The sequence below is a fragment of the Thamnophis elegans genome, chromosome 5, assembly GCF_009769535.1.
Source record: "Thamnophis elegans isolate rThaEle1 chromosome 5, rThaEle1.pri, whole genome shotgun sequence".
NCBI classification, from domain to species: Eukaryota; Metazoa; Chordata; class Lepidosauria; order Squamata; family Colubridae; genus Thamnophis; species Thamnophis elegans.
Genome location: NC_045545.1, coordinates 92,068,709 through 92,090,965, shown reverse-complemented (window position 1 = coordinate 92,090,965; position 22,257 = coordinate 92,068,709). Strand labels below are relative to the sequence as shown.

The 22,257-nt window shown below is 42.0% G+C and overlaps 1 protein-coding gene across 5 annotated transcripts in view; it reads left to right on the top strand.

Annotated features, from left to right (window-relative positions):
• Window positions 1–22,257, top strand: part of DIDO1 (death inducer-obliterator 1) — a 74,084-nt gene that overhangs the window by 13,624 nt on the left and 38,203 nt on the right. For 2 of the 5 annotated variants that reach the window (XM_032218329.1, XM_032218331.1), the window contains exons 2-7: window positions 3,386–3,590; window positions 7,235–7,333; window positions 8,341–9,211; window positions 9,956–10,274; window positions 17,689–17,886; window positions 20,507–20,732. In XM_032218329.1, the coding sequence (XP_032074220.1) occupies window positions 3,491–3,590; window positions 7,235–7,333; window positions 8,341–9,211; window positions 9,956–10,274; window positions 17,689–17,886; window positions 20,507–20,732 (1,813 nt within the window). In that variant the 5' untranslated portion in view covers window positions 3,386–3,490. Of the gene's footprint in view, window positions 1–2,199; window positions 2,383–3,385; window positions 3,679–7,234; window positions 7,334–8,340; window positions 9,212–9,955; window positions 10,275–17,688; window positions 17,887–20,506; window positions 20,733–22,257 lie in introns of all 5 variants that reach the window. The other 3 variants (XM_032218328.1, XM_032218332.1, XM_032218333.1) reach the window with 3 other exon arrangements.

Genomic DNA, 22,257 nt, shown 5'->3' with positions numbered 1-22,257 from the left:
GTGTCCGTTGGCAAGTGTCTGAATTTTGATCACATGACCATGGGAATGCTGCAATGGTTGTGAGTGGGAAAACTGTCGTAAATCACTTTTTCCAGTGCATTTGTAACTTTGAAGGGTCACTAAATGAACTGTTGTAAGTTGAGGACTACCCATATATGCAGTCTTTGCGCTTAACTAAATACAGTTTTCAAAAAAACCAGATTTTAAGTATGATTATTTTGAAATTACATGTGGTGAAAACATTGTTAATACATACAGTACTGGTATAGTTTTAATTTGGCTGTGTAGAAAACACAGAGGAAAAATGCTCTCCCTAGTATTTTATTGCCTGTCAGCTGCAAAATGGAAGAGAAAAGGGGGAGGTAGGTCAGCCAAGGCTGTTGTCTTCTTCCAGATGCTCCCAATAAAACACTCTCGTCCTGATTTCTTAAAGCTGAAGAAGCAGTATTTACTGTTCATAACATATTATGCTAGTAGTAGTTTTAAAAATCTTGTCCCGAATGTTTCAGCTGCCTTTGATTTTAGCTTTTAATATATTGCTTCATCTTGCCATTTGGTGATTGCTCTAACATTTTATATTGACTTGGCCACTTCAGTGCCTGCTGATGTCTTAATTTGAAATTTTTGTCAACTGTACTTAGCATGGCCCAGGGATATTGGAAATTATAAAACCCAACAGACTTTCAACAATCTACAAAATTTAGAAATGGCAGTTGAATGCAGGAATTTTCTGTATGCATTGTTGGGTGCATATAACTCTTAAAATCCTGGCTGATTTTAGGAAAAGTATTTATAGGCCTAAATAATAACAATTAAATAACATTTCAAGTTGATTGAACATTTCTAGCATTTGAAGCAAATCAGATTTATCATGATAATGTGACAAAAGGATAGCTTTTGTGTTAGTAAAATTAAATTAGCAAAATTTGGGAGCAAACATGATTGGTTCAGTTCAGTAAGGCATATCAACCAGTATCATTTATGAGATCAAACTATTAATATAAGGGTGAATTTACAGAGCAATTCCTTCCATGGCTTCCCACTATTTTGAGGCAGGTGATGTTCAAAAACTGTAGCATATACTTCAGTAAGGATAATTAAAGGAAAAATAAAGAAACATTCAAATTTTCTCTTGACCTCCAGCAAAAAATCCTGGCTATGTACATGTATCGTAGCTGATACCCCCAACCCCCCATTCTGGTCCTCCAAAATATTAAATATTTAAATAAATATCAAAATATGAAATGTTTCATTTTAAAAATATTTGTCTGCCATAAGCTACAATTCTGTAAGAGTATGAGTGGCTCTTTTTAAAAAAGAATTTGCTAGTATGACAAATTCAAGAGCAGGCCCACATAGAATGAACATTGGCTGAAATAACTTCAACGTTTTAAAGCAGCAATGCTACTCAGACATTACTGCATTGTGTCATGTATTTCTATGGAGATACAAATTGAAATACATGAGTGAAATACTTTGCTAAAAAAAGGTGAATGTACATTTATTTTTGCAAAGCATTATTTAGGTTCAACTGGAGTAACTCTCATATTCTAGACAGCTGACAATACACTTTCAGATCTACATCTGCAGTTGCTGAAGTGTGATTTTAAAAATTTCTTACAACACTAATTAAAACGGAAGTCCACAAGGTTGCCATGCCACCTGAATTAATTAGATTCAAACATGGGTGTAGTCCTTATCCTCCAAGGAATTTCAAAGCCCTGCTTTTTTAACAACACAAGCAGAAGCAGTTGGGGAAGGAAAGGGTAATCATGGTCTGCCTCTCGTTAATTGTTTTCTCTTTTAATACATGTTTCAGGAATGAGTTACTAGATGGGAAACAGGGAGGCTTTTGTGTGCTGGAGTTTTTATTTTCTTGCATTCCAGTTTTGATGCGATAGATAGAGGCAGAACCTTTTGTTTCTCCATTGCTCCAAAAAGAAGTCAAATTCACTGTTTGCAAGCTGTTCTGGGTGCTAGTTTTTATTCAGACTGAGGCGTGTTAGGGATGTAAGTACAATAACAAGTAGTTTTAAATAGCTTTAAATTCCATTTATTATTTCCGGATTGCATATAATGTTTAAGGTGCTTCTTTGTGGAAACATGAATAGACTTTTATAACTAAGGGTTTGTGTGCGTATGCGTGTGGGTGAATCAAACAAGAAATGATTAGCCAATTTTTCCCTCTTCTTCTGGCAGATCTTTTAAAATTGCATGATGTGTGATGAGTTGGAGATTCTTAACAGGGAGATTGAGAGGTTATTACAGAGCAGCATCGTGGAAAGAAGCTCTTTAAACTCAGAATCTCTTCAGACTTCAACCTCTGACTCCTGGGATGTAGTTACTGCTTCAAGCAGTGGACCACAAGGCAGTTTAGTGAAGGTATCCAGTACCTCAATGTTGTTTCAGGATTCGCAAGAGCATCCTGTCTTTTCTCTATTAACTTAACCTTCATAATATCTAGAAAGCCTTCCGTGATAAGTGTTAATCTGGATGTATTCATAATGCAGCACATTTTAATGTGATTTTTTTTATATGAATAGAGAAAATTACTGTTTTAACTGACAAAAGACATTTCACATGTCCCTACAAGTTACTGGATGATAAGCCAGTTGTGGAATATAATTGGGCTAATTTTACAGGCTGTTCAATTTTTTTGCATCCAGGTGGCAACTAAGATATTACAAATAAAAAAGAAACATGATTTCAGAGACAGGACATAAGTAGTTGCTTGAGGGGTTTGCATGTAATAACTAAGGGTGTTGTTCAATAGCCATTGTAGCAAGATACAAAAGTCAGGGGATTGTTTAAAATGTGGCTAGTTTTCTGTGAAAATCAAAAGTCAGTAACAGAACATTTCCTGTGCTGCCCCTTTAAGGGAAATGGAGTAGAATGTTCAGACTTTTGAGTTCGTGGTAGCTGGGATTTGTCAGTTGGGAAATACCACATTTACTTCAATAATAGCTGTGGGGAGTAGAGAGGTAGATAGCTGGTGCCATATAAACAAATGTTTAGAAATAAGAAATGCAACAGTAATTTCAAATCCTCAGGAACACAGATTATTTTGAGAATCATTTACTGAACAGAGTGACCATGAATTTTATATGTATTACTTTGCTTTGGTTGTGTAAATTATGCCAGTATTGTTTTGAATAGCAAAAACCTATTTGAGGTCTTAGAGGTTGCTTTTCTGTAAATTAGTGGTTAAAAAGACTTGGAGCTTCTTACAGCCTAATAAAATGCTTAATATGTATTAGATCCCACATTGCTTTGTAGTGTGATTAAATTAACTTTTAAACCTATTGATTAAAGTTTTAATACCTAGTTTTCTAACTTAAACAGTAATTTAGGTGAAGAAAACTATAAATAAATTTTCCTATAACAGGCAGCTGTATCGAGTGGAGCATTGCTGGTTTCAGAGTCTTCAGGATGGCATCCAGATGACCGTTACTCTATTGACTTCCCCAGAATAGCGTCTGTTGTTGGGATTATGCTGAATGACTCTGATTTACTTCTGCCCTCCTGTGATTCCTCCCTTGGCTTAAGTGGACAGGAAGAACTAATTCCAGCAACCTCTAATGCTGTGTCAGGTAAAAAGCATTTAGAGGATAGTGAAGACTCTTCTATTTCTCTTGCTTATTCTGGAGACGGGATTCTAACCTTTCTTCGCCTTCAAAGGTAAACCCTTCCATTAAAATGTCAATTGCATGTTGTGATATACTGTACCACACCCTTCTTCTTTAGAAATTGAGGTGTGACATTAAATCAAATTGGAGATTTTAAATTTCACCAAGGGCTACCTGAGGACAAACGATTGACATATTGGGAGAGAAAGGGTAGTATGCTGCTTTGTTTAGGTGATAGCAATGTTATAAGCTGAAAGGAGAAAAGCTGTTTTCTGAGAGGGCATTGGTGAAAGCTGTAGAAAAGTTGGAAAGCTCTGGAAAAGTTGGATGTGAACTCTATCATCATCAAGACAAATTATAACCTGTTCTGATCCCAGTATTCAGTGCTTTTAGCATCAAGGGCCATTGAACCTAGTGCATTATAGGGCAAAAATCATTCTCCCAAATCTTGGGTAGGACTAATACATAGCATTGCTACCCTAGGTTTGCTAAACGCAAGATTAGGCACTTTGATATTATCAAACTACTATTAGCATAATGATTTCCATCTGCTTCCAAAGGCAGTCATATCTTTCATAATCACTTGGTCACAGGATAAAGAATTAGAGTTCAGTGATGCAGATTGTACTGCAGGGATCAGTTTCCTTGTCTGTAGGCCAGAAACCATGCTGCCACCACCCATTTCCAGGGGATTTATTGCTCTACCTGTGCCAAGGTGAAGCTGTCGACCAAATGGTCAAATGAGGAGGTGGTGGCACTCTTTCCCTCCCTTGCAGGCCAGAGGAATTTTTTTTTTTGTAACTATGAGTCAGATAATCATGAGTGATGGCCCACATTCATCCCGCAAACCATAGGTCACCAGTCCCTGGTGTTCTGGATAAGGGAGCTCTGCAGATAAGGGGATGCAATAGAACTGTGTCACAAGTGGAAAAGAGTCTAAAATCTAATTGGGTGGTATCATGAATTTGGAGAGATTTTTCTGTTAGGAGCAATTATTATGCCCGTATCAGACAAAGCAGAGATGATGGTAAAGTAAGGAAATACTGCTAAATATTTACTAGAAAACTAGAGAGAAGCCAGAATCTTTGAGAGGATAGGAATGACTGGAAGTTGCAGGTTATCAAGTATGATTAAATCATCTTCAGTATTTCTGATAATTTTGTGAGAGGAGAGAGAATGCAGATGTAAGATGTTGTTTTTGTGTGAATATACACTGCTCAAAAAAATAAAGGGAACACAAAAATAAGACATCCTAGATCTGAATGAATGAAATATTCTTATTAAATACATAATTGAATGTGCTGACAACAAAATCACACAAAAATTATCAATGGAAATCAAATTTAGCAACCCATGGAGGTCTGGATTTGGAGTTACACTCAGAATTAAAGTGGGAAAAAACACTACAGGCTGATCCAACTTTGATGTAATGTCCTTAAAACAAGTCAAAATGAGACTCAGTAGTGTGTGTGGCCTCCACGTGCCTGTATGACCTCCCTACAATGCCTGGGCATGCTCCTGATGAAGTGGCGGATGGTCTCCTGAGGGATCTCCTCTCACACCTGGACTAAAGCATCCCCCAACTCTTGGACAGTCTGTGGTGCAATGTGGCATTGGTGGATGGAGCGAGATATGATGTCCCAGATATGCTCAATTGGATTCAGGTCTGGGGAACGGGCGGGCCAGTCTATAGCATCAATCCCTTCGTCTTGCAGGAACTGCTGATGCACTCCAGCCGTATGAGGTCTAGCATTGTCTTGCATTAGGAGGAACCCAGGGCCAACCGCACCAGCATATGGTCTCACAAGGGCTCTGAGTACGCAACATCTCTCGACATCTCGGTACCTAATGGCAGTCAGGCTACCTCTGGCAAGCACATGGAGAGCTATGTGGCCCCCTAAAGAAATGCCACCCCACACCATTACTGACCCACTGCCAAACCGGTCATGCTGGAGGATGTTGCAGGCAGCAGAACATTCTCCAGACCCTGTCACGTCTGTCAAATGTGCTCAGTGTGAACCTGTTTTCATCTGTGAAGAGCACAGGGCGCCAATGGCAAATTTGCCAATCTTGGTGTTCTCTGGCAAATGCCAAACGTCCTGCACGGTGTTGGGCTGTAAGCACAACCCCCACCTGTGGACGTTGGGCCCTCATACCACCCTCATGGAGTCTGTTTCTGACCGTTTGAGCAGCCACATGCACATTTGTGGCTCACTGGAGGTCATTTTGCAGGGCTCTGGCAGTGCTCCTCCTATCCCTCCTTGCACAAAGGCGGAGGTAGCGGTCCTGATGCTTGGTTGTTGCCCTCCTACGGCCGCCTCCACATCTCCTGATATACTGGCCTGTCTCCTGGTAGCGCCTCCATGCTCTGGACACTATGCTGAGAGACACAGCAAACCTCCTTGCCACAGTTCGCATTGATGTGCCATCCTGAATGAGTTGTACTACCTGAGCCACTTGTGTGAGTTGTACACTCCGTCTCATGCTACCACTAGAGTGAAAGCACCGCTAGCATTCAAAAGTGACCAAACCATCAGCCAGAAAGCATAGGAACTGAGAAGTGGTCTGTGGTCAGCACCTGCAGAACCACTCCTTTATTGGGGATGTCTTGCTAACTGCCTATGCTTTCCACCTGTTGTCTATTCCATGTGCACAACAGCATGTGAAATTGATTGTCACAGTGTTGTGACCTAAGTGGACAGTTTGATTTCACAGACGTGTGATTGACTTGGCGTTACATTGTGTTGTTTAAGTGTTCCCTTTATTTTTTTGAGCAGTATATGTTTTTGTTATGTGTGTTTCTTTCACATTATACCGTATTTTTGGAGTATAAGATGCACCAAGGTTTTGAAGAGACAAATTAAAAAAAAAGTTTTTGCACTCTGCAAACCTTCCGAAAATGGGCCCATTTTTTTTTCCAAAAGGCATGCATAGCCTTCAGGAGGCTTGTAGAGTGCTTTTGGGGGGTGCCCCCCCCCCAAATGAGCAAAAAACGGCCTGTTTTTCCCTCATTTCTGCCCTCCCCAGGAGCACTCTACAAGCCGCCTAAAAGTTATGCACGGCCATTTTGTTGAAGGGGGCGGGGTTTCAGGAGGCAAAAATTCTGTATTCAGTGTATGACACATCCAGATTTTCAGCCTGTTTTTTGAGGGGAAAGGGTGCGTCTTATACTCCAAAAAATACGGTATTTACTGTAGCCCACCTCCTGTTCATGCAGATCTTGTTGCCTTGAAAGGCAAGCTGTAAATATTCCAGATCATTTGATAACAGTGCATTCAAAAAGCTCTAATAATAGATGAATTATTTTAGAATTTGATCTTTCTATTAGACATGATGAATGAGGCACTAAAATGCTTGCATAGTTAATCTGCTGTTTAAACTGAAATTTAGTAAGTGAGGCTATATCAGATTTGCGTTTATGTCAGCTGGAGGACATTTGCATTTTTTCAGCCCTAGCAAGGAGGTGTGGCAAACCACTTCTGAAATCTTGCCAAGAAAACTACAGGGGCTTCTCCAGGCAGTTGCCAGGAGTCCCCAATGTCTTTGAAGGCATGTGCTCTCACACAAACATCCATACGTGCTTATCATTACTTTTTATTTGTTTTCAGAGGTGACTTTTTGGAACAGTAATATCTGTACTATGGAAGACGACAGTTTGGAATCTATGACACTGGAGTCTCAGTCTAACATGGAAAATTCTTCTCTTGGTAAATTATTTTATTTAGGGAAGTAAATTTAATAGAAGCTAAGCATCGTTCCCATTATTTTGCTTAGGCTGCAGAGGTCCAAATTGCACCACTGCGTTGGCAGCTTTTGATGAACTCAAGGGGTTGGATTCTAGTATTTTGGAGTAGCTATTCTTTCTAGGGGAGCACATGAGTTTAGCTCCATCTCTGAATTTATAATTCAGAAGCTGACTTGGACATAGTCGTACAACAGCATCAGGCATTCTCCCTTCCTATTTTCTTCATTGTTATTGCCAGGACAGTCAACTGCTGTAATATTGTGACTATGCTTGTAGTAATGTGACTGCACTTTCCTTGCTGACAAGGATGATGAAGGTTCAGGTTCTGTACACAGGCATCAAGAATCAGAAATATCCCCCCTCCCTTACCAGTATTCAATTTCTGTCCTTTATAAACACATTAGAATGGGGACAGGTGGCTGAATTTTTCAAAGATGTACAGGTAGTCCTCGACTTAGCGGCCACAATTGAGTCCAGAATGTATGTTGCTAAGTGCGAAATTTGTTAAGTCAGTTTTGCCCCATGTTATGGCTTTCCTAGCCACATTTGTTAAGTGAATCGCTGCAGTTATTAAGTGAATCTGGCTTCTCCCATTGACTTTGCTTGACAGAAGGTTGCAAACTATGATCACATGACACTTCAACTGTCATAAATATGAACCAGTTGCCAAGCATCCAAGTGTAAATCACGTGACCCTGAGGATGCTGCAAAGATCATAAGTATGAAAAATGGTCAGAAGTCACTTTTAGTGCCGTTGTAACTTTGAACGGTCACTAAGTGAACTGTTGTAAGTTGACCACTACCTGTATTTCTATTTATGGGATAAGAAGTTACATTTAGCTTCATACACTACAAGTGAAGTGAGGCTATGTATTGTGCCCCTAAAAGCAGTGTTCCATATTTCTCCCAGGGTGCTGTTGCTTATGGAAGTGATCTTTATAAAAGACATAATTCTTTCTCCTTTGTTAGCTGCGGATGACAGAGATGAACAAAGCAATGAGGATGAACAAAAAACTGTGAAACCGACTAGCAAGGAGTTCAAGAAAACGTGGGGGTTTCGTAGGACTACTATTGCAAAGCGTGAAAGCTTAGGAGATGCCGACATGGACATTGCTGAACAAGCATCTCCTCAGCAGCAAAGCCTGGCTCTTCGGCGTAGCGGACGGCAACCCAAGCGTACCGAACGGGTGGAAGAATTTCTTACGACCGTGAGGCGCAGAGGACGGAAGAATCTTCCCACAACTCTTGATGACTTCAATGAGCCAGCTTCTTGCCATGTTACCGATGTCGAAACTGCCTCCGAAGGGAGTGTAGATAGCATGCCTGATATAAAAAATGTAACTCAAAAGAACCGTTCTAATGATGGCAAAGGCCAGCCGACTCGAAAAGGAAGAAGTGCTAAAGAGCACGAAGAGGAAGAGGATGAGGAAGATACATCGGACAGCGATAGCGATGGGTTAACGTTGAAAGAGTTGCAGAACCGTCTGAGAAAGAAACGGGTAGAAGAGAAGCCCTCAGAGCTAACGCTTCAAGAGATACAGAATCAACTCAGGAAGAAACATCCAGAACAAATCCCTGCTGAGACAGCTGACGTCCAGACCAGCAGCCAAATTAAGCATGAAATAACTGTAAAGCAAGAACCAGGAACTACAGATAATGCTGAGACTGGGGAACAAAGCTCTGTCTCCAAGGAAACCAGCGAAGCAGGTCAGATTAAGAAAGAAATCAAATGTGCTCCACAGATCGCCAATGAACTTGAACGCAGAAAGGGCAAATCAGAATCAGAAGTGTACGACCCCAATACGCTTTATTGCATCTGTCAACAGCCTCACAACAACAGGTATTGTTTTATAAATAATGTCAGAAGTATTTCATAAAATGGGTCCAGTAAACATTTGAGGAAACTACTCTAAATGTATGTTTTATTAAAGATCAAAAGACAGTTTTCATATTAGTGCTTTTAGCAACAAATGCTATAGACAGTATTGATAGAAAGGGGAGAATGGGGAATTAAATGGTGATGGAAACAACTGTTTATTAATTTAAATGTATGACAACAATAGCATGTTTTAAAGTGCACTGTCACTGCAGGGCATTTTTGAAACAATTTGGTTTCTCATTGTCTGTATTGTATTGTAGCAAAAACTCAAAAATATTGAATGTAGAAAGGACTACATAACCAAAACAGGTAGAGGAAAATAGCTAGCTTCAAAAATGGAAATAAAGGCTATAGGGACACTTGTTCCTATGGGGTATATATCGGTGGCATACAAACAGAACAAAGCTATGAGTGGGTGGATACTGCAGTAGAAATCATATATAAGGCAACACTTGATCTCATCTTTTTTAAGATAAAACTATAAAATTCTGTAAAGAAAAAACAAAGGTTCTTACTCTTTTGAGGGTTAAAAAAATTATGACTTACGTAACTTCATTATATATATATATACATACATACATACATACACATACATACACACACACACATACATACATACATACATACATACAATAGGGCATGCTACAGTACAAAATTTGATTGATATATGTTACTGATATTTTGTTAATGTTTTGTTTTTTAAAGGTTTATGATTTGTTGTGATAGATGTGAGGAATGGTTTCATGGGAATTGTGTAGGTATTTCAGAGGCCCGTGGGCGCTTGCTGGAAAGAAATGGAGAAGACTATATCTGCCCAAATTGCACCATTCTGCAGGTGCATGATGAAATAGCTATGGAAACAAATCAACAGGAAGCTGTGCTGGGACAGGTTACAGGTGATGGCACAGAGTTCACAAGCATGGGAACTATTGAACAAAAGTCCATTGAGGATCAAGGCATCAAGGGTCGTATTGAGAAAGCTGCAAATCCAAGTGGAAAGAAAAAACTCAAAATATTTCAGCCTGTGAGTGTTCAAACGATTCATTTTAATTTTACTGAATTATTGGTAAACTTCTGGTGGAAACATTCTAAATTACCTGCCAAGTATATATGTGTGTATTAATGTCATACGAAATGTTAGAATTCTGCCGCCCTAGAAAAGAGCAAGGAACGTCTTGTAAAATAAGACTAAGTATAACTTTTATTAAACTTCAAATACATCAAATAAAGTAAAAATAAAATAAAAAAGGAGGAAGGTAGGAAAGGGCGGGAAAAGGCATTAATTTCCAAATTTATTCACTGCAGTAGAATAAAAGTAGTAACATTACAGCCTCAACTTTTTACTTTTTCAGACATGTATGCCAGCTATTTCTCTAACAACAAACCTATATAATCAGCAAAACCAAAAGTCAGAGTTTCACTTATTGCACAAAATCTAAAAACTGTTTCCTAGTAGAAACAAAATTGGATGTATTCTTTTCTTTGATTGAAGAGTGTTTTTCCAGGCATACTTTCATTGTGGGAAATAATTCTTAGCACACTTGTTTATCTTTGTATCCTGTTGGGGTTCATTTACTTTTTCTGTGAATTTACTTATTTATTTCATCATGCACAACCCAAGAATTTAAGTCCCTCTTGAAACGCAATTGCTGAAAATCAATAGCATATTTTCCTTTTTAAAGGTAATACAATGAAAATAACAATGTAAAATCTTCATGTAAAAACTGTCTATATGGCCAGTCGTCTCCAGCCCTATGGATTATTATTTTGTCGTCATTCTTTGCTGTGACAAATCATTCCATCATGTTATGGCTTAGCATAATATGTTAGCCTAAGAAAGGTCAAGAATAGAAGTAGAATTTGATGAGGAAAACAGCCATGGAAAACTATATTTCTTACTGTTTATCTTGTTCTTATTGCATGCTAGAAGCAATTATAGCCAGACATTTATAATTACAGACATGCCTACAATTGGCAAACATTACTTGAAAACGCCTTTAATAAAGATAGAAATTCTCCTGTGCGCTGCTTGGAGAGTCCAAGCATGGTTAAATTCAGTCTATTCGCCAAAGGCCTGAGTTTTCTTTTGGCCACGCCTCCCCTCCTCATTGAGGGCCAGTTCAAAAACTCAGTCCAGCCCAGTTCGGACGTGTTTTGGGGGAGTTCCTCAGTCCTTGGACAAATAAACTGAACTCTCCAAAATTAGTTAGTTCCTTTGTTATTTTTGTCAGCTAGATAGGGCAAAAGAAGCAACGTTTCGCAAGATCACTATATTAAAGGCTGAGGGAGTCCGGAGAAGCCGCTTGTAAGGACAGCGGAGCTGTGGTACGTGGGCGCTTGTCCGGCGGCTGCTGGCGAGCACGGGGGGCAGCAGGAGACTTCCTCACCCCCAAGCTGTTACTTGGCCTTCGGATCGCTCGGTGACCTCGGCGGAGGCCCGGAGCACCGCAAAACAACTCCCATGGACTCCGGAGAGGCGCGGCGGCCATTTTAAGCGTGTTTTTGGCACGCTTTTCTGGTGGGCCATTTACTAGCATTTGCGCCTTCTCCCTCAGCGTGCAAATGCAGGGGTGGATTGGCCTTCCTCGGGGCACCGGCAAGGCCTTTCCCCTCCATCGAAGGACATAAGAGCAGCCTAGGAGAGGTTTGACCCCTTGGGGCATTCTCCCATCGATTGGACGCATCTGTGAGGCGCGCAGTCATTAAACAGCACTCGCGCCTATAACTGGCTACAGGTTCAAGCTCCAGATCAAAGATTGAAGATGGCAGAGAAGTCTAAAAGAGCGCCAGAAGACACCATGGACACTGTGAAATGCAGTAGGCCAAATCCACCGGTGGTGGAGCAGGTGAAGGGTTCCAATTCCAAGGGGAAGGGAACACCAAACCCCAGAGGTGGCAAGGCCTTGTCTAAGGCCGAGGCCCACAGACACAAGGCCCTTGAAAAGACCTTTGAGCGAGCCAGGAAACTGTCCATCTCTTCTGGGCAGCCATCCAGGGACCCCAACCCTTCACCCCAGCCCCAAAAAGTCTTCCCTCAGGGATCTCCAGGGCAGTGTAATTCCCCACAGGCTCTGTGTAGCATTAGGGTCCCGAGGCTGAAGATGAAAGAAAGTAATCCAATCTACGGATAGCTGAACCAACAGAAGTTTATTGAGCATCCAGAATTGACAGAAGAATCAACCGCAGCTTATTAATCATGAGACATCATTTTAATAGCATTTGCAGCTTCTTAGTTCTCACCTCCTTTACGTGTTATTACATTATTGGTTAACAAGTCTCCAAGGCACAATAATTGGTTAGTCATTACATCATTGGTGTTCGTGAGAATGTGCATGTTTTCACACAATCAAGTGTTATACATTCAAATGAGTAAATGTTACAGGTTCATTACATTATATCATCCTGTGTCCTTGTTCATGCCTGGGAACACACTGCAAGCAAAGAATCGCTAGAATCGCTGACAAGCAAAGAATTGCTGCAGATTGCTGCAGTTTGTACTTACACGCGTAACCACAGTTCTAAGGACCATCGAGATGATTTACTGTAATAACCCTACAGCTCTGGTGGAGATTTTTCAGGCCTCTTCGCCTGCAGCCTCTCTAGGTTATCCTGAGTCCTCCTCAATCCAGGAGGAAATTTGTCCTTTTGGCTGTGATGAACTTGAAGAGGATCCACTTCCTCCTGGTCACTCCATAGGGGGAGGGTTGGAGTCAGTAGGTAACCCGGTGGATGCCAATCTGCCAGCCCACATTCAGAGGGCCATTGAGCAGGCTATTGAGAGGGGCATAGAGGCTGGCATCGCAAGAAGCTTCAGGCCTCTAAAACCACTCAGGCCAAATTACCAAAGGGGATCAACCTGTTGACCCTCCATCTCCGGGCACCTCTATAGCCACAGAGGCTTCAGCCCTGGAAGATGATAATGCAGACAAGCAGGAATTTTCTGAGGATGAGAATCCTCCTCCTGAAAAACCTCTTACGGGCCTCTTCCGCCCTTCTATTTTCAAGTCAATTCTGTATAAGGCTAAGGCCTTGACCTAATTGGGTGTAACCACCCAGGGGTCCACTTCCACCTCAGATTCTCAGGACCCAAAGGAGGGCCTCTTCGATGAGACCACCCCGCCGCAGGACCTGGTTCCAGCACCCACCATGTTCCTTAATGTAATCCAGAGACAGTGGGCCCAACGGGGTTCCCTGACTAATCCAAGTGGGGTGGACAAAACTTCATTACTCAGTGGAAAGTAAATTGGATGATTTGTTACAGTTGCCACAGATGGACACCCCCATCATTTCTCTCACCTCCAATTCGGTTCTCCCAGCCGACCTCCTTGAGGGGCTCAAGGCTGAAGATAAAAAGGCAGAAAAGGCATGCCACAAAACTCACCAAGCGTCTGCTTGGTCTATCAGAGCCTCTTCCTCGGCGTCGTTCTTCACTAGGGCTTCGCTCCTGTGGCTGAGACAGCTGAGAGCACACCCCCCATCATCAGGATCTAGATGGAGGCATGATCTTAGTAAAATCATTGCAGCTGTGGAGTATTCGGCTGATGCCTCCCTCAATGCTGCCAAATTTGTATTGCGTGCCCTCTAACGTGACCTCCCGCCGCCTGCTGTGGCTTCGTTATTGGCAGGCAGATATGAAGGCAAAATGGAAATTTGCCTCCGCCCCATTTAAGGGCGGCCAACTGTTTGGGGAATCCTTGGAAAAGTTTTTAATTGAAACCAAGGATAAGAGGAAGGTGCTTCCAACCACCAATAAGAAGCCTGAGAAGAAAGGAAATTCCTTTTTTCGTAGGCAGTTCTTTCAGGGGTCGGACTTCTCCAACCCGGGCACTTCCTACCAGAGATCGTATTCCCAAGGGAATGACAGGGGTCAGGATAGGGACAAGGAGCGCCAACAAGAGCAGTCCTTCCATCATCCCTTTCGTGGTGGTTCCAACAACTGCTCTTACCGCAGGTCCAAGTGACTACCCAGCGGGAGGCTCCCATAGGCGGGTGTCTACAACTTTATGCCCCCCGTTGGGAGCTGATCTCCACGGACGCCTGGGTCCTCAACACCATCAGGCAGGGCCTTACCCTAGAGTTCCTATCCTTCCCTCCCAGGACGTTTGTCAGGTGCCCCATCCCCTCATCTCCCAAAAGGGAACACATGCAGGCGGAGATTCATCATCTCTTACAGATAAACGTGATAGAGCTAGTCCCCGTAGAGCAGGAAAAGAAGTGCTTCTACTCTATTTTATTCTTAGTCCCCCAAAGCTCTGGGGTGGGGGGGTGGGGGGCCATTCTGGACCTCAAAGCTCTAAACCGGCATCTGGTCTACAAGCGTTTCAAGATGCAGTCCCTGCAGACCATCCTGGGTTGCATCACACAAGGGGACAGGCTGACCTCGATAGATTTGAAGGAGGCATATCTGCACATTCCCATCCGCAGGTCTCACAGAAGGTTCCTCAGGTTCTTCTATGACGGCAGGCATTACCAATATAGGGCCCTTCCATTCAGCCTGTCATCAGCGCCGAGGACCTTCACGAAGATACCAGCGGTGGTGGCGGCTCATCTATGCTCTTGTCCAATACGGCTCCTCTGCTACCTGGACGACATTTTAATTCAATCTCTGTCCTCTGAACAGACCACCAGAGACGTCCAGCATACTATCTCCACTCTATAGCATCACGGCTTTTCAGTAAACCGGGAAAAGAGCCAACTAACGCTTACCACCCACATTCTACATCTCGGTGCCCTCATCGACTCAGAGTGTTGCAGAGTCTTCCTATCACCAGATCGCCAGCACAACCTCACAACCCGCGCCCGAGAGGCAAGAGTGAGACAGTTGAGCCCCATCATCTTCCTGTCCCAGCTGCTGGGTCTCATGATCTGCATCATCATAGTGCCTTGGGCTTGGCTACATGCTCGCGAACTCCAGTGGCTTCTTCCCATTCAAAGGGCGAAGGACAGCAGCTCTCCCAGGCGGATCAAGCTTCCTCTGAAGGTAAAGCGGTCACTTCGCTGGTGGGAGTCGCGGGCAGTGACGAAGGGTTGCCTCTTCAGGGAACCAGAACGGCTGGTGGTCATGACTGACGCGAGCCTCCAGGGATGGGGTGCCCACTTTCGAGAACAGGTGATGCAAGGGAGGTGGTCGCAAAGAGAGGTGACGCAGAGCATCAAGCTCTTGGAGCTACGCGCGGCCAGGTTAGTGCTACGCCATTTTCAAAAGGACATTGTGGGCCGCCATGTGTTGCTCCTTACGGTCAACATAGCAACGAAGGCACACATCAACCGCCAAGGGGGCACCAAGTCCAGAACCCTCATGGCGAAGGCAGAATCTCTAGGGAGATGTGCAGAATGTCATCTGGCCTCACTCAAGGCAGACCACATCTCCAGAGTGGACAATGTGCGAGCGGACTGGCTGAGCTGGACGACCATAGACAACACGCAATGGCGTCTACATCCAGACTCTTTCCATCAGATTACGCTCCGGTTCGGCCTTCCGGTGATCGATGTCTTCGCCAGTCCAGCGAATGCCCAACTCCTGAGATTCTTTTCAAGGTACAACACACCGCAAGTGGAGGGAACCAATGCCTTGTGCTGCCATTGGCCGAGTGGCCTTTTGTATGCCTTTCCTCTGCTCCCGCTCATCCCTCAAGTGATTCAGAAGATCCTGGATGAAGGAGCAGAAGTCCTTCTCATAGCTCCGCATTGGCCCAGGAGATCTTGGTATGCGGACCTGGTCAGCCTCTCGATCCGCAGACCTTAGAAGATACCGTTGGACCTTCTGTCCCTAAGCCAGGGGGACATAGTTCACCTGGATCCCGGCTGACTCCAGTTAGCCACATGATCCTTGAGGGGGACCTCTTGAGAAAGGACAATCTATCTGAAAAAGTCATCGTGACGTGACGTCCCTCGACAACGCGCATTTATGACGCCACTTGGGTCACCTTCGACTCCTGGTGCTGTTCTCGTGGCGTGGTTGCAGCTTCAGCTACCATTCCACAGCTTCCTGACTTTCTGCAACACGGCCTGGACAAGGGATTGGCGCCCAATACTCTTCGCCGCCAAGTAGCTGCCTTGTCCACCATCTTAAATAGACACTCCGCAGTCTCCCTGACACAGCATCCTCAGATGAAAAAGCTTCCTAAAAGGGGTTTCCAACTTACATCCACCTATTATTCACAGATTTCCCACGTGGGATCTTCCGCTCGTCCTCAGAGCGCTGACCAGGACTCCATTTGAACCTATCAGGTCCATCAGTCTCCGTCATGTGACCTTGAAAACTGTTTTCCTCCTAGCCATCACATCAGCTAGGAGGGTGTCGGAGCTGGCAGCACTCTCGGTGCGTGAGGACTTGTGCATTATTCATGCTGACCGTGTCATCCTCAGACTAGACCCGGCCTTTCTGCCAAAAGTGAACTCTTTGTTTCACAGCTCTCAGGAAGCTCCCTAACTTCTGCCCTCACCATCGGCATCCCAGAGAGCACACCTGGCACAGGCTGGATGTGAGGCGTACTATTCGCAGGTACATCAAGCGGACAGCGACCTTTCGTCGTTCTGAAGCACACTTCATTTCTTTTCAGCCAGGTTCAATGGGGCGGAAGGTCTCTTCTTCTAGTATAGCTCGCTGGCTGAAGGCTTGCATTAAGTTGGCCTACATGCAACAGGGCAAGGCGGTGCCACCCAGGGTGACAGCTCACTCAACAAGAAGCGCTGCCACATCAGCCACGTGAGCGACTCAGGCCCCCGTGGAGGAAATATGCTGGGCAGCCACTTGGATATTTCCATCCTTATTCATCAAACACTATCGCATTGACTCCTATGTCGCAGTCAAAGCATCCTTCGGGAGGAGAGTATTGCAGCAAGTTGTAGCAAATCCACGCTCCTTGAATGTTCCTGTTTCCCTCCCTGGGACTACATAGCTTGGGTATGTCCCATGCTTGGGCTCTCCAAGCAGCGCACAGGAGAATGACCGTTGGCTTACCTGAACTGTCGTTCTCTGGGCGCTGCGGGAGAGTCCAACCCCGCCCTGGGGTTTACTTCTTCTTTAACGGATTGAAAGGGCTGTGAGAAGCAAGAGACTATTGACAAGACTGGAAGTGACAATGTACGCACGACCATCACAGACCATCGCCTTCGTTTTTGAACTGGCCCTCAATGAGGAGGGGAGGCGTGGCCAAAAGAATTAACTCAGTCCTTGGGCGAATAGACCGAATTTAACAATGCTTGGACTCTCCCGCAGCGCCCAGAGAACGACAGTTCAGGTAAGCCAACGGTCATTTACCTATTTGGAAGAAAACCAAACAGCTGGCACTTTTGTTTTTAGAGGACTGTGTATATAGAAGCATTAGTAAGCTAGTAAAGTTCTGCATTACAACATATTGTTATATAGCTAAGTAAAATGTATTATAAACATGTTCAGTATTAATTGCAATTAATTTTCTGCTGCTACATTTCAGGTGGTTGAAGATCCCGAAGCAGCTAATTGCATTGGCCCAGGATGCTCCAAAGTGGCTCAGCCAGGTTCAGTATACTGCGGGAATGAGTGCATCCTTAAACATGCTGCTGCTACCATGAAATTCCTCAGTGAAGGCAAAGAACAAAAACCCAAAGAGAAAACAAGACCCAAGCCGCCTCTGATAAAGCCTCAGACTCTGGTAAGTCTGGATTCACATTAAATCGCATAAAAGTAGTCCTTGACTTACCACCATTCATTTTGCAACTGTTCAAAGTTGCAGTGGCAACTGAAGAAAGTGACTTACAGCCCATCTTCGCACATGGCCATCACAGAATCCCCAAAGTCAAATGGTCCAAATTTGGGTACTTTCCAATTGGCATATATTTATGATTGTTACAGCATCTCGGGGCAGTCTTTTAGAGACAGATCGATTAATTGACCCCGTGATTCACTTAAAAACTGCAGGGATTCACTTAACCATGGCAAAAAAAGGTTGTAAAATGAGGCACAACTCACTTAACAACTGCCCGGCTTAGCAATAGATATCCTGGTCCCAAATCTGGTCATAGGTCAAGGACTACCAGCAGTCCCTTGGTGCTTGTTCGATTTCAAGAGAAAAAATACCCCTGTATGGTAAAATATTTTTAATATATAACCAACCTCTCTGCAAATTACTTTGGTCTCTTAGTATGCACTTAAACGTAGGGTTTCCTGCGTTCATATAAACCTTGATATGTCACTCTAGTCTTGATTTCTGCTATTGTAAAAGCATTAGTGTGAGAAAGATGTATGTTACAAACACAGAAAAAGAGTTTCCCAACTATTAAGGAAGTTATATCTTACAGCCATGGGTCACAGAAAAATCACTTGTCCTTTAAAGGTCACTATATTCAAAGAGAGCAAATATAAAAATAATAAATAACTTTTTTTTCTGGAAAATGTACTCAGTATGATTGAGTGTTTATTGCTGCTCAAAAGCCCTCTGAAACATGTATAATTCTTCCAGAATGCCTCCAAAACCTTTCTCTGGCATAACAGATTCCTATTCCAGTATAATTCCATGATCAATTATGTAATTAGATAACACTAGCTATATCTTTGACGATCCAGGCAATTCTGTAAGGTATGTCCATCCTGCTGTTGCATTGAAACAACCAGCTCAGCTTTTCCTCAACCTTGGCAACTTTAAAACACCCAGAATTCCCCAGCCAGAACCACTGAATCATGAGGCACAGAGTGCAGCGTTTCTCAACTGTGGCAATATTAAGATGTGTGGACTTCAACTCCCAGAATCCCCCAGCCAGTCTTGCTGGGGAATTCTATCATGTTTAATTGTATTTTTTTTAAAAAGAGAGTATTAATATATAAAATGCAAATGAAATCCATTTTTCAATATTATGTAAATATTAACATATCAAATCAATTTCATTATATTTAAGTACAATGACAATAAATATTATACTTATACTTAAATTAACAGTGAACATTATAAATATATTTAATAAAACTTCCATTTTAAAGTAAAGATGAATATAAATATTCATTTTGTAACACAGTATTGGATACAATCTGAGGAGCAATATAAATACATTATTGTACTATTGTATAAAAAGACTGTATTTCTTAAGAGGAGAAGACCCTGCATTAAACTGCCTAGGAGACAAGGCACGAAAGAAAAAAAATATAAAAAATAACAGTATAAATAAAAAAGAAAAGTAAATAAAATCCAATCTACATTATGTTTAATTCCAAATATATAAAGGAGGTAAAGATTAAGAAAAGAAATTATTTTGTCAGTAAAGCATTTTTCAATTTTATTTGGAGTTTTTGATCATAAAGGATCATATTGCTCAATATTTCCTCTTCATCTGGACGCAACATATTTAACAACTTTAAGTTTTGCACACACACAAAAAACAGAATTTGATACATTGTCTCAGTCATGACAGATGTTGCTTTATATTTCTTCTTATCCTGTTTTTAACAAGCTTTCAGAGCAGCTAATGGTAGAGAAAAAACCAGCACTAAACCATTCTTGTAATATGCATCCCCCACCCTGATTTTTTGAGTTAAAGTTTGTTTTTACAACTGTGTGGTGAATTTTAAAAAATGAGCATATTCCTGAATGGGGGAATTCTTATTCTTATTGAATCATTGTAGATTTGAGTCAAGCTTCACATTTTTCCTAGTAATTGAAGATATAAGTAGATCTTTATTGCCATCAGAACAGCAATAGGACTTAGACTGATATACCAGTTTACAACCCTCTCTAAGCAGTTTATAGAGTCAGTCTATTGCCCCCAACAATCTGGGTCCTCGTTTTACTCACCTTGGAAGGATGGAAGGCTGAGTCAAACTTGAGCCTGGTGAGATTCGAATTGCCAAATTTGCAGTCAGCAGAAGTAGCCTGCAGTACTGCATTCTAACCACTGTGCCATCTCAGCTTGAATAGCAGCTTCAAAGGTTTCACTAAACCAAATACTTAATGAAATGTTTTTGTTTTCATTTAAGAGTAATTAATGTGTTTTAGAAATGATTTCAAATTGGTGGGTAAAGATTTTTGTATAAGTGTGCAATATTTTGATTAGTGCACTAGTAAGTCAAACACTTGTCACCAGGAAATATTTTAAGGTCATGTAAGCATTCATTGTGCAGAATGAGAGATTGGGACCAGGATGTGATTTCTGCTTGAAAAAGAATAGGCCAATCTTTTTGCATAACAATATTTCCAGTATATCTAAATTGATTTGCCCTCTTCCTGTGTCATAATGATTTTATCCTTGCAAAATATAGTGATTAGGGTTCTGCTGGTTATACAGGCGGGTACCAAACCTTTGTCCATGCAGAAGAGGCCAGTTGCTGAGAAGAGAGAGATGATCATGAAGAAAACGCCAGTGGCCACTATTAAGACAGAAGCAAACGCTCAGACAGTTGGTAAAGAGCCAACCCCAGAGAGCAGCACACCATCCTGGGCCAGCGATCATAATTATAATGCAGTAAAGCCAGAACAGACTCCTGCCATTTCACCAGCACTGTTATTCAAATGTATGTATTTTCCAGGGATTCTTCTGCAGTCGTTTATTCTTCCTATCAATACAATTTCCATTTTGGGGCCTGCAAAAAAAACAGAAAGGGATTTTAATGGCTCCCTTGCTCTATCTTCAAAGATTGACACACATGTTTCTCAGGGGAAAAATTCCAAGGTTCTTGCATAGTGTTATAAACAACTTGGGCATTCTTGTTTAGTTGTATATAACTGGAATTTAATCTGCAAAGGTAGGCATAATTTTCTTTATGTGCTCCATAGTAGGTAGCTATAGTCTTAACAGAAGGTAGGTAAAATCATTTATAATATTAATATTGTTATGTAATGTAATGACATAATTGTATCTACTGTTAAGATTGGCCCCTTATTATTCCTTTGCGTTTTGACTTAGAAATGTCAGAATTTGTAAGCTTTTAAGGGATTTGAACCATTAATTTGCCTCTTTACACAAACACACCTTTTTATCCCTTTTGAGGAGAAAACTCCTACCAAGAAAGTGAACCTCCTGAAGTGATTCCAGAAGCCCAGCGTAAAATCCAGATGCTTCCTTTGTTTTGTTTTCTGCCTTTGTTTTTTGCTTTTTTAAAAAAATACAAAAGCTGTGCGCTATATAAGCTCTCTTCAAAACAGGAATGCAGACTGAGAATTCTCAGCTTGTATATGATAAGTTTACAGAATTTCTTTAGCATCTTGGTAGCTTGTGAAGGTAAGTAAATGGATGCTTGATAATGTAAAACCATTCTTCTTTTAGGAACTTTTTACCCTTCTGTTTAAATATGTTACAGTCTGCAATCTGGAGTTCACATTTTTCATTTCTGATGTATTATTCGAGTGAGTGTGAACCTTGATAGGGTTCCGGGCATGCAAAAGAATTGACTTCATTTTTTCCCCTTAACCTCTGACGGCTGAGTTTGGCTACATCTTTATAACCATTGGAAGATGACTGATGAAACCCCCCTGGAGTGGAGCTCCCAGGCTTGAGGAGAAACTATCCAGAACATTTTCCTGCTCCCCTTTATATGAGGGGTGTAGCCCTCCATGTTTACAGTTCTTGCTTGACAGTCATATATGAAAGAGATATTATGTTTCTAAGGCTTGTGAATCTTGAACCCTTCTTTTAAACTCTATAGGAGTGTTGTAGAATCGTAGGGTTGGAAGGGACCTCGGAAGTCTTCCAGTCCAACCCCAAATAGTTTTTCTTCAGACTTTTCATTAATTCTGATGACCAGTTGAACATTTCCAAAAGGAATTGGTCACTTCTGTACGCATATTAGTACATTTGTTAACAGCAGCCGCCTGAAAGTAGTGCTTGATTTTCAGCATACATGGGGTTCTTTCCTGCTACTGGCAGAACTGTTTACTCGCAGGGCAAATCAGGTACTAACAATTTAAGTTTTCATATGTCTTCTTGTAAGTAGGATAATAACAACATTGGAGTCTTTTTCTAAAAAGCTTATAAGTTAAAATGAGATTTGTAGTTTGACCATGTTTTTAACAATTGCTGATGGACACAGAAATGAATGC